At 47.3% G+C, this 12987-nt stretch overlaps 2 protein-coding genes across 2 annotated transcripts; both read right to left on the reverse strand.

Annotated features, from left to right (window-relative positions):
- Positions 1–342: 342 nt before the first annotated feature.
- On the reverse strand, positions 343–1636 carry LOC123042752 (dof zinc finger protein DOF3.7). Its single transcript, XM_044465144.1, has 2 exons — positions 1295–1636; positions 343–1212 (listed from the first exon to the last, which is right to left on the reverse strand). Exons 1-2 carry the CDS (start codon positions 1397–1399, stop codon positions 649–651), a joined length of 669 nt encoding a protein of 222 aa, XP_044321079.1. The 5' UTR covers positions 1400–1636; the 3' UTR covers positions 343–648.
- A 5204-nt stretch (positions 1637–6840) lies between these two features.
- On the reverse strand, positions 6841–9404 carry LOC123042753 (uncharacterized). The gene is made up of 3 exons (XM_044465145.1): positions 9206–9404; positions 8160–8552; positions 6841–8075 (listed from the first exon to the last, which is right to left on the reverse strand). The coding sequence occupies exons 1-3, from the start codon at positions 9387–9389 to the stop codon at positions 7375–7377; spliced, it is 1278 nt and encodes a 425-aa protein (XP_044321080.1). The 5' UTR covers positions 9390–9404; the 3' UTR covers positions 6841–7374.
- Positions 9405–12987: the final 3583 nt, after the last annotated feature.

Genomic DNA, 12987 nt, shown 5'->3' on the forward strand with positions numbered 1-12987 from the left:
CAACGATTCTTATGTATTGCCCACATATATACCCCATGTAGTCGCACCTAAAGACGGTCTGTCGTCTCATGCTTGTAATACTCCTCCATCATAGTGATTGCACCTTTATGTGTTCGTGGTTTTTCTCCCGCGAAGGTTTTCACGTAAAAATCCGTGTCTCTTTGTCTTATTTATTTCTCGTTGTTATCTAACAACCTCAAATGAAAGAAGTATATGTATATTGTACATATCATGCTCGGATTCTTCATCTCAAATTGTTTTCTCTTTCTCCTCCTATACTTTAGCTCACAACTCGCCACCACCACTTCAATAGTTGGAAGAAGTAAAACGCCATTGCTTGACTAATCACAAACGTTGCTAAGTTGCATGCATTAGGTTTATCTAGACCACCAAAACATTGCAAGTCACGAGGAAAAGTACTTAACAACTAGCCTGATACTCATGCGCTTGCTAGCCACATCCATACATTGATACATGCAAATATAACCTGAAAATGAATCGAGCTAGGTAATCAGACAACTAGTGTGGTCCAGTTGTTCACAGGAGACGCACAATTTCCCGTTCAAATTAGCACTAGATCGGGGCTGCGATGATAAAACAGGAGCCTCGAACTCGCCGGCAACACGCTGACTGACATGATGACGCTGGTCAGTTCCCGGCAGGCGGCAGCGGCGGCGGCCAGGTGAGCTCGAGGCCGCCGAAGTCGTCCCACGCGCCGGCGGGGGCGAGCGCCCCGTCACAGCCACCCCACGGCGCCGCGAGCCAGTCGTAGAGGTGGTCCGTGGCTGCTGGTGTCGTCCACGGTAACACGCCGAGCCCGAGGTCGAACTGCGGCAGGAAGACGGCGCCGTCGGTGAGGAACGGGAAGACCGGGAGCGGCAGGTCCGGGCCGGGGTGGCCCGCGTCCTGGTCCGGCTGCGGCGAGTCGGACGAGGGCGTGTGGGGCTCGGCTGAGGACCTGCGGCGCTTGCTGTTGCCGCCGGAGCCGCGGCGGCACGCGCCGCCGACGGGGACCTTGCGCAGCGTGCCGCCGTGCGTCCAGTAGCGGCGGCAGGTGCGGCAGTAGTGGCGCGGCTGTGCCGTGCTGTAGTTGTTGTAGTAGCAGAACTTGGTGTCGGTGGAGCTGCACCGCGGGCACTCCAGCTTCTGCTGCTCGCTCTGGCTCTGGCCGTTCTTCTTGGTCGCCGCGCTCTCCTGGTCACCACAGTTCACCTGTGACCACACGCACGCATCAGTACGTACGTGGCTTGCCGGAGAGGAGACAGAGTGAGCACCGAGCTGAGCAGAGACTGACCTGCGCGAGCGGCTGCTCTTGCTCAGCAGCGTCGGGGGCGGAGTCGGCGGCGAAGGGGCGCTTGGAGCCGGCGGCGGGGAGGAGGGAGGCGGAAGCTGGAGCCATCGTTTGCCGTGCGGGCGGGGCAGCGCATGCCGTGTCCGGCTTAAAACGAGCTGCGGGCGGGAGCGCGCGGTGATCACCGAGCTACTCCCTGCTCGTAGCAGGTAGGGAGAGGGTAGGAGAGGGAGGAGAGAGTGAGACGTAGCGGTCAGTGTGAGCTGGATGGGCGGCGGCGGCAATCAGATGATGATGGAGCTGACGGATCGATCGGGCGACGGGAGCGGTTGGGCGTGGGCTACTAGTGGTAACCTATGCGAGTCCAGTTGGGGTCCTATATATAGAAGCCGGCGGCGGGTGACGCGGCATGGGCGTACGGCGGCAGAACAAGATGCTCTCCTTGCGTCCGAAGGCAGCTTCCTCCACCGTGCACGGTGTACCCCACTCGCGTGCGTCGCCGTCGCGTTCTATGTATGAATGTCTGGCGCGACCGGCGACGTAGACCCGACGCGCACGGCCGAGAAAACCGAACGGCCGGCAGGGTGTCCATGGTGTGGCGTGGAGAGACTGGAGAGTTCTCGGTCCGTCCGTCCTCGGCCGTGGTGGGTGGATGCATGCGCGCGCGGCACTGTGAAAAGATACTGTGATGGACGTAACCCGACCCAAGTGTGCTGTACGTGTACGTGTACGTGATCGGCGAGTCGGCATCTGGCGTCGCCGCCACGGCGCAGCCGGTGGCGCGGTGACGCCGACTCGAGCATCCACTGTGTTCTGCGTGCGTGACAACGCTAGCCGACGGGGCGGATCGGCGTTAATGGGAACGGGCTCGAGCTGGCGGGGGCTCGTCGTGCGCTCTGCTCGTCGCGTCACCGTGGACGGGGCGCGGGCCCGGCGGGGGTTGGCGGGCTAGGTGAGAGGACAACGGGGGACATGGTCGGTGCCGCTTTTTCTACGCGGCGGGGCCACACGCAGCGTGCGCTGTCACCGTCGTCGTGGGTTTTGTCTGTCGTCCTGGGTGACAGGGTGAGGTTAAATTTTGCGATCCCGCGTCTGTCGTCGACGGTGGCTCCTCTGCTGCGAGGTTCCGCTGCTAGATCGGCATTGTCCAGACTCGAGAACCAAGTCCTATTTACCGTGGACATTGGCACACTGCTTCCGGTCGTTTCTCGATCGGTTACCGGCAGAAAAAACAATTTCTGTTAATTTGGATGGTTTTTTTTCCAATGAAAACTTTCTGATATAATCTATTTTCACCGGAAGGACGCCCACTTACTTTTCTACCGACCAATCGGCTCCTCCACACCTCAGCTGACGCATATATGGGGCGGTCCGGACACGCCCATCATGTCAGCCCAGTCCACATTGACCCGCACCGGTCCCACCAAGTCCTAATGAAAAACCTGCATCAAGAACAAACTCTACCTCACTCCCCCACTCTTCCCTCCACGGCCCATCAATTCCCCTCCTTTACAATGTCAAGCACCGGCAGCGAGGGCGATCCCACCAACTGGGATGTCCTTGTCCGTGAGGCGGAGGCGAACATCGACGAGGAGCTCGTCCTCACATCGCACTACAACGGTCACGAAGGGACAGGGGCGGTAGTTCAAGCACTGTTCCGACCCCTGTCGCCCGCCAACACAGCATGGACGCCAACACAGGCCCGTCACGCACTGCACGCTTCGCTGGCCCAACTCCTCCGGCGGGTGCTCTGCACGGTCATCGGTGGATGCTCGTGCCCGCACTACGGCGGACGTGGACGCCGTGAAAGGTAGCAGGCAAGGAAGAGGGCGGCAGCAATGGAGGCTCTTGTTTCCTCCCGTCGGGTCCGCGTCCAGCCGACAATTGATGCGGAGGAGGAGCTCCTCGTGGAGGTCCTTCGTCGCCCGTTCACCATGGCAGAGACCGACGCGCGCTAAGGCGTCCAGCTCAAGATGACGACCGAAGCAAAGGCCGCCGAGCTGGCGAAGCAATAGGCATGCACCGCCCATTGGATGGCCGACATAGTCTCCTCCTCCGATGACTCCCACGTCTCCAGCGGCTCAATGACTCCGAAGATGCCTCTCCTGCTCCCGGCGCCTACACGGAGGCCTACAGCCGCACCGACGATCGCAAGGGGAAGGGCCTGACATGAAAACCACGATGTTCGACGCCCCCGTCCGTCGTTGTTTTATGTTTAGTTGATTTCTACTTTTATGTCTGTATGATCCGACCAATTGTCTATTTTGGTCCCAAAAACTGTGAATCTATGCACTTATGGTGATCTATGTCCGTTTGATCCTATGTTTATCTACATACTATCTCATGTTGCATGTATAGCAATGTATAGCATGGTTTTGAGGGGGGGGGATATGAGGTATCCGGTTGTGGTCACAGGTAGTCCTGGCCATCTCCGGCCCGGCCCTGTCAGCCCACCCAGGCCCAGCCCTAAAACCTAGGGCCTAGGCCCGATGGGCTTGCCGTGGGCCAGCTTGGGCCTGAGTTTTGAGCCCACCAGTAGGGCCTGGACAGGCTTGGGCTTGGCATATTCGCATTTTAAAGAAGAGGCCCGACCCATGGCCCAAAGCCCTAAGGGCTTTTCAGGGCTTTTTACCAGATAGGCCGGGCTTGGGGTTGAACAGTTTTCTGTCGTGGGCTTTTTTAGGCCTGGCCCAAGCCTGGCCCAGTCCGGCCCATGGCCAGGTATAGTCACGGCCATATGAGGGGTTACCGATCACAGTCCGTGGACACGTTTGGACGTTTCTGTGGACATTTAGGGCCCGACATTTACTAGATCTGGCTGTAGATGTTGCATTTGCTAACTCCGATTGCCTCTAAATATGTTAAGATCTTTTTATGTCCAAATCAATGGTGTTATATAGTCGTGTGGCTTAATCTTGATTCTTGGCAGTATTGCACAAATCCTGACAGGAGAGATTGGGGACAATACATACACAAACGCAAATGATAAGTGTCACACGTCAGGTGCGTGATACTCCAGTCCTAACGCTTTTGATGGCAATTCCAAGCACGCAAGGATGGCGAATTCCAGTGACACTCGGCAAGTTTCTATCAATCATGCTTAGCAACTAAAGGTGTCATCCTCTGTAACTAAACTTGCCGTCAAAAATGTTCGGAGTTGCCTTGTGCTCGCACATGACGTGTGGCACTTATCAGGGTCCTAGACAAAGGGTCATGTATTCATCATTAGTACTTGTTTTTTTTCCTTTACATCTTTTATTTTCCAGCCGTGTCAGCTGAAATCTAACAGTTGGCAGTGCTTCCTCCTTCATTGGATCATCCTCACGAGTTCCCTCTCGAACCGGCGACCCCACGCCATTCGTAGTCGGCGGCGCTGCCGCCCCTGGCAATCCCTCTGATCCTCAAACCTGTCAAAGTTGTGTCCAGCAATCCCGCACCCCAGCCAAACCTGTCAAAGCCTCCTACTTGCTACCACCGTTGACGCCTCCGTCTCCGGCTCGAGGTTATACGTTCTACTTTATGCAAATGAGATAAGAATGGCCATGTGATATGCGATCTTCAATTCTCCTCACTCTTGCAAATCTCAAATGATAGACACGACTCAGCCAATTACGTTAGTTATCTACACGATAGACATCTCTGTCAGGCGGCATGTTACCGGAGAGTACTGTGAGAATCACGTGAGGGCATAGTTAAAAACCTCATGAGAATTTCACTGGAATTTGGTGATTTCAAGGGCTACCAACGAAATTGTCTTGAAATTTCTGGCCATATCTAAACTAAATTCATTTTTTGGTAAACATCTCATTTTTAATCAAATTTTTCCAGAAGGATTTTGAAATTGTAGACACGGAGCGATGGAGTGCAATAAAACCGGGCGAAAGCATGACGATGCGTATAGTATGCAGGTTGAGCACAAGGGCTAGAAGCAAGCATCACCATGATGCTGACACGCTGACATTGTAGGTCGAGATGGAGAAGCTGGCAGCGAGAGCATGTCGAGAAAGGAAACAATGAAACCCAAGGGGAGAAATTTCTGAGAGTGTGGTAGTGGCCTAAAAATAGTTTTCGATTAGTCGATATTGTTATCCATCAGATCAAGTTCTTTCAGCCCCTTTGTATTTTGCATGAGTATAAATTTTCGCTGGCTTATTGCCCGAGAAATAGCAAGAACGAAATGGTAAGGGCTTGCATGTACAATTATTGATAACATACTCTTAGGCTGTGTTCGGATTGGAGGAGAGCAGAGCAAAGGAATAGGAAAAAGTACAGGAAGTGAGGTTGGGTGTACAGTACAAATCACATGTCTCCAAAGTAGAGGAATAGAAAAATGAGGTGTGTTCGCATCACAGGAAGCTTTCTAGCCGTTGCCTTGAGTTTTGACCGTTACACATACTAGCCGTTGCACTACATTTGCTCTATATATATGTACAGATGCACAAGCTTAAGAACAACACACATCACACAGCCAACCATTCCCACAGCCATTCCTCACTGCTGAGTTCATTTCAGCATCACATTTCTCACTCAAGCGATGAATCCAAACTACCGTAGGCGATCAGAAAATGAAGATGAATTCGTTTTTCTCATATATCCTACATTAGAAGGCAGCAGCTCATCCACAAAAATGCCAATACATACATCCATCCTCACAGGATCCACATACATGCATGAAACACTTACCGGCCATGAGGTCTTGTGCCAGAGACGATTCCACATGGAGAGAGAGATCTTTCAAGCCTTAGTTCAAAAATTGTGTGAGAAGTGCAAACTTGAAGACGGAACATATGTATCCGTGGAAGAGCAAGTAGCTATATTTCTATACACAATATCAAAAAATGCAAGCAATCGGACAGTGCAAGATATATTCCAACACAGTGGATCAACGGTTAGTTATTATTTTCGAGTTGTGCTCAATGCAATTACATCACTATCATGCAACTACATACGATTGCCGTCCCTACACCCACATCGCATCTTAAGGCAGCGAAAATTTGCATACTTTCAGGTACTACTTATGTTCTATTTTGACATGGTAAATTCATACTAGGCAAATTTGATGTTTGCATATCTCTAATTGTAGCATGAAATTTACAGAATTGTCTTGGAGCTATTGACGGCACTCACTTTCCCATGACCATTCCACCTGGGCAACAAGATCCATATAGAAACAGAAAACAAGGCCTTTCACAAAATTGCATGGTCGCATGTGACTTTGATCTAAAGTTCGTGCATGTACATCCTGGTTGGGAGGGGTCTGCTTCAGATGCAAGAGTTCTACAAGACTCACTTAAGCATGGTTTTAGTGTACCCCCTGGTAAATTCTATCTTGTAGATGCGGGTTATGCAAACACACCTCAATTCATTGCTCCATATAGGGGAACAAGGTATCATTTGCAAGAACAGGGAAGAGTACAGCAGAGGCCACAATCCGCCAAAGAATTGTTCAACCTCCGCCATGCTCAGCTTCGGAATCATGTTGAGAGAATTATTGGTATATTAAAAAAGAGGTATCCCATACTAAAGGCTGCTACGTCTTATGATATTGACACTCAAGTTGATATTTCTATGGCTTGTTGTGTGATGCACAATTTCATACGGCTACATGATGGTGACATGTCATTGCCGGACAGATGCACTGAAGATATAAATGAAAGCAATATGGAAGATGTACCAGATGGGGATACCAAATACAATGTTGATGTGCCATTATTTGACAGCATGAGGCAAGCTGGGAATGACATGCGAGATGCCATGGCAAATGCAATGTGGGCTGACTACAATGCAAGGCGATAAACCATATGTAATAAATGTAAAACAATTTGGTTTGTACTGCAAGTAATTCTAGCCAATCAAAAGGATTTGTGATCAAGTGTCATTTAGCATTGCATTAGTACTAGCACATCTGACCAGGAACACATACACAAAAGTCACGTGCACTTTCCTAGCCTATTACCTTAGCACTACATGATAATTTGGTACCATTAACTCAGCAGTACAAGTGCCTACAGCAACATACAAAAGCCACTTTTGTAATTAACACAAAAGCATTCTCCAAGGGGCATATTCCCATAGCTAGTACACTAGGTGTTTTGAATTTTATTTCTTAACCAGCCCAGTCGTAATGCATCAGTTGAAAATGAGAGGAAGACTTCCCTGTTGTCCTTGTTGTTGGTGAAGAGGTCAGCTGCTTTTAGTATATCTCCCATTTGTAAATCCGGCAACCCCTCAAGTGCAGCAATGCATTTTTGTATGCTATAGGGATCCTCCAATTTCCTCTCCTCGATGGCTGCAAACCGTTCCATCTCTTCTCTTTTGAGGCTCAGGTACCTCTCGTGAAAATCATCAATACTAGAATTAGTCTTCTGTCTTTTCCCCCTCTTAGCACTAGTAAGCTCAGGAGCAGAATGAGATGGTTGACAATTTCTACGTATGTCTTCTGGAAGTTCCATCGACATATGTGGGGTTTGCTTTGAAGAAAATGGTGTTGGTATTGCATCTTCTGATTGAACATGTAATGCAGAATCTTTCACTTGAGTTGAGTTCACAGCTTCTAGGTGTAATGGATCATCGGTGCAGAACCAATTAGTGCTTCCATTGTCCTCTTCAGTATCAATATGCATGCATGATTCCATAGGAGCAGGTAAGTTCGGTGTAGGTGAGCGATGATGCTCCTCGGGACCTTCCAACTGTTGCGAATATGATGTAGTGACCTGAGAGAGTTCTCTGGCCTTGTTTGCATAATAATCCATGCCACGACAACTCCTTCCTTGAGCATAGCGCCCTGCATGAATTATGTCCAGAATAATCTCACTTAAGAACATTGTACAAGACAAACCATAACTCAAGTCAATGATTTAAAACTTACCATCATATAGAGCAAATAGATCATTATAGTATGGGAATGACTTGTCTTGCCATCGGAGGGCATCTTTTTTCTCACGGGCCTTTAATGCTTCCCAAACACTGTCCGGAGCAACCACCATCATTCTATCACGATCCCAACCGAAACCACTTTCAGATATCAAGTCTTGTATAGCTTTAAAATCTTTCTTCGGATCCTGCTCCTTTTGTTTTATCTGCGTTACTGTGAGTGATAAACCAAACTTTATATTGAATGCATTCACAATACTTCTCCAAGCCTCTTTGCTCCATGCATTTTGTGTTCGATATCTTGGGACATCATGTTCTTTCAAGAGCCAAATAAGATATGACTTCATTTTGTGATTCCAGCTAGCTCTATCACAATTTTTGTTGGTACCTAATGACAGGAAAAGGGCAACTTTAGTAATAGTTATCGAATAACAAGTTAACTGCTCATGTGCGCATACAAGTTCAGTCTTCCTAATGCTCTGGATCCATAATATAGTTTGCTACATAATCTCAAAGAATTTTTAAGATAGCTAGGAACGCCATGCTATAGCTGCACAATGTTAACTGCTGCTGCAGTGATATATGTATACATTAGTGCATGTATGCTTGCTTAATTTGTGGTAAAAAAATATTATCTGAAGATGATGTACGCACACTACCATTTAACTAATCAGAACTATATGCTACTACTTGGAAACACAGGGGCAGTGGCGGAGGGTGTGAGCTGAATTTAAGTGGGGGGCAAACAAGGGCACGCCCCCAAAACGGCTGGAGAGATTAGAGAGGCCGGGTGATTAGAGGGGCCGGTGATTAGAAGTGAGTTTAGCATTGGGATTTGCTTTTTCTTTTGCAACAAATTCGTTCTGAAGGGGAGGCCAGGACCCGGGATGATACCACCAACGCCCCAGCACACTGGAGATCCCGAATCAAACTAATCAGATTACCACACTATACAAAGAGAAACAGATCTGTCCTAATAAAAAAATTGAACACCAGATTGAGATTTCTGAATGAGAGAGCAAGATGTATGAAGCGAATTACCTAATTCTTGCAAGATCTCCTCACTTCCCCCAAATTTCAGATCTTCCAACCCTTGTGTGACTTGTGTCGATGGAACGGGGGGTGGAGCTCGAAGGACAATGGGAGGGGGCGGAGGAGGTGGAGGAGGAGGAGGAGTAGGTGCTCGGATCCGCCGGTTGGGCATGCTGCACCGGTGGTCATCCATGTCGATTTCGCGCGAAGCTCGCGGGAGAAGGGCGCAGGATGGGGCGGGAGAGTGATGGGGCGAGGGGAGGATTTTCAGTTTTTCACCGGGCGTTCCCTTTGGTACGAGTAGATGTTATTTTTCCTGTGAAAAGTACAGGTTAGCGACGTTTTCCTGTGGAACAAACAAACTACTTCCTGCGAAGCGAACGGGCTTCCTGGAATTTATTCCCGTGGAAATTAGGCCTGCAGAAATCCTGTGAAAATCCCTTGCACCGAACGCAGCCTTATCTTATACTCCCTCCGTTCCATAATACTTGTCGCAGGTATTATGGAGTGGAGGTCACATGTGACATTTAAAGAAGACGAAGAACTTAGTATACAAACACAGTGAACTACTCCCTCTGCTCGGAAATAAGTGAGTATATCTTACTGTCATCTCGTACATTCGAGGTACTAGAAAATATGGACCATGTTTCATTGGAGTCTGTTCCTAAATATTTGTCTTTCTAAAGATTTCAACATTTGACTACATACGAAGCAAAATGAGTCAATCTACACTTTGAAATATGTCTATATACATCCGTGTGTGATAGTCCATTTAAAATCTCAAAAAGACAAATATTTAGGAACCGATGGAGAGGTTGCATTGCTAAGATAGCACATCACACGCCCTAGGCAGTAGTATTCCACACACTAGTAGTGAGAATGAATTGGCCGAATGCGAATGCTTCTCGCACACGAAACACGTACTCCTACGTGTGTAGGCAATCGGGTCTATCCGGCGCGCGTTACGAGGCAGCTAACATGTTTGCTGTGTAAACGTGAGTTGAGTGTGTCGGCAGAAGATTAGCCACGGGCGGTACCAGGAGTGCAAGACTTAATAAGTAGAGAAAAAATTGCACTTTCGGCAACGCACGGACGTCAACCGCTCCCTCACTCTTGACTGGCTACAGAGCCGTGCAGCCTTCCAATTCTCAGCTCCGTCAACCCCACCCGTGCGTGCGTGCGCGCACAAAATAAATAATGCTGCGTTGGATGTGGATCGATCGGAAGAGAATGTTGAGGCCGGCATGGCGTGCTTTACATGCCAGCTCCCTTGCAACTGAGCTCAAATTATTCTTGAGCTTGTGGCCTAAAGCGTGCAATCAGTTTGGCTTAATAGACCAATGACGCATCTCACTCTAACCACAATAGATTTTTTTTCGATGGAGGGCTCACGTTCGGAATGGATCCACAAGTGAGATAATAATACAATAAAACGGTGTCCTGCCGGCCAACGTTTGCAGCGACAGCGACCCAACGCTGTAGGCGATCGGAACTGCGGCCGGATATGATTGAGAGCTAGTTTAATCATGAGCTTGATCACAAGCTGCGCTTAGACAATGACTAGCAAAACTTGCGCGGCGTGCCGCGCCCGTCCATAGTTTTGTACCACATATTAGCAAGTATGGACAATTGCTAAGATAGACAGTGTAAGATATCGAATGGACAGACGCTTGAAGCAGCCAGATGAGCTAGTCGAATATGTAATTTGTGGTAAGAAAAAAAATAATTAAAAAAAAAGAAATTCGACGATATATTATAAAAATGGAAAAAAATGCGAATACATGCATGTTATTTTTTAATCCAATTTAAATTCGACCAGTTAGTATAAATGGGAAATTACGTAGTAAATCGAGAATATAAATTAATGATTATAAGAAAATTAAAACCGAGAGAGTCTTCTTAAAATTGAATGTAAGTACAAACGGTGAACAACTGTTCGACATACTGTATTTTTTTTAATGGCCATAAATACTCCGCACTCATTATTTTTTTTAGTAACAGAATTATATATAGTTGCTATCTAGATCCTTGAGAAATGGAAAAAGCGTTTTTTTCTTCAGATTCTAAATATTTGCTTGCTACACTCTACTAAGCAGTTCAGTGTCGTATCTTTCTTCTATGTGACACGCTTTCGGCATGTCCCCCAGTTGTAGCGTCTGACGCGTGGAGCACTCAATGCAATGCATGCAAAAACTCAGTTAGTTAACTAATTCCTTTATTATTTTTGCATAATCTACAGCTTATGTTTATAAGTTTTTTATATTATTTTCATTGATCTGATCTACCACGTTCTGTTAATAACTCTCTATCGTTATTACTTGTGACCATCATGAGTTTAGCTAACAGCTTGATCCACAGCTAGAATGGGCAGCGACACACACTAAAAAAACAACCACATTAAAAATACCGAAAGCGATAGCACAGAAGAAAGAAACCACGATCAAACAACCGAAAGAGACAGCACGTACGCACACACAAACACACACGAACGGACTGAGGCGCACACACTCAAAAAACGCTAAATCAACCAAACCAGATGGTACACACGTTTAAAAAATTTCAATCAAATAAGTTGATCCACAAGGCGTTTGTACACCGCCACATACCAAATTAATACCACGCGTCACATATGTAATACAGCATGTGTCATTTTCAACCAAGTGGCCGATTCTCACGGCAAAAACTCGGCCTGGAATAGAGTCTTGGTTATGCTCATTACTGTTATCCTGGCCGTGCTCGTGATCTCGAACGGCTGATACGTATACGCACGACTCCTACTTCCCCTCTCGCCCGGCCATCAACTTGTTAATTTCTTGTTACAACTTACCATTAATATACTCCCTACTTATAGTACATTTATATGGGACGAAAGGATGACGACTAGTTGCGGCCACATACTGGTCAACACTCAACACGCATCAAGGAAAGGAAGATTGCTGGTCATGGATCCCATCAACTAATTTAATCTCTTTCAAGCAACGTTGCTTGAAAGACAATTGCTGGTCATGGATCTCATCAGCTGGTTAATCTACAGTTGGAGCGCGATGGATTTGTCAGGCTAATACTAATTGTTACTAGTTAATTAGCATGATCTCTCATGAATCCACAAGATCTTTCCAGCAGGATCCCGAAAACGAGGTGTCTAACAAATACGCATCTCTCTGATTAGGATGATAGCGACCAAGGTTACTGTTTACTGAGTCGTGTTATGTGTGCTTATATTTAGAGTGTCTGAACAGGATTGAAGTACATGCACCATTGCATGCATGCTGCGAAAAACTTGTATGCCAGTGTGGTTACATGCATCACTATTTATAACCCAACTTAAAAACAATGTTTTTACTTTTCAAGTTTCCAATATAGAATGAATACATGCTCGATCAGTTTTATACTCGACTCATTGTCGACCCATTTGGTAATTGGGGCCTTGGATGTACAAGCAATCTATTTTTCTTTCTTTCAAGGATTGAGTTTTCCCTCCCCCCCCCCCCCCCCCCTTTTCTCTTGGTTGATTAGGCTGGGAATTAAGAAAATCTTAATAATTTTGCAAATATGATTAATTTTCTTGCAAAATCTATCTCATTTGTGAGTTGATATTGAAAATCCAAAGCACACCATATTTTGCTTTTGCTCTTTTGATAGTGGATAATTAGCAACCAAGAATGATAACAGAGGAATCTGTTGTTTTGACGTTAACGATGGCCCTAGTTCATTGTTGGTTGTTGTGCTTTTAGGTCGGTTTCCGTGAGCCGACGAAAACCGAATATGTAAGTGCCTCCAAGTGTCTTTTT

The sequence above is a fragment of the Triticum aestivum genome, chromosome 2B (assembly GCF_018294505.1).
Source record: "Triticum aestivum cultivar Chinese Spring chromosome 2B, IWGSC CS RefSeq v2.1, whole genome shotgun sequence".
Lineage (NCBI taxonomy): Eukaryota > Viridiplantae > Streptophyta > Magnoliopsida > Poales > Poaceae > Triticum > Triticum aestivum.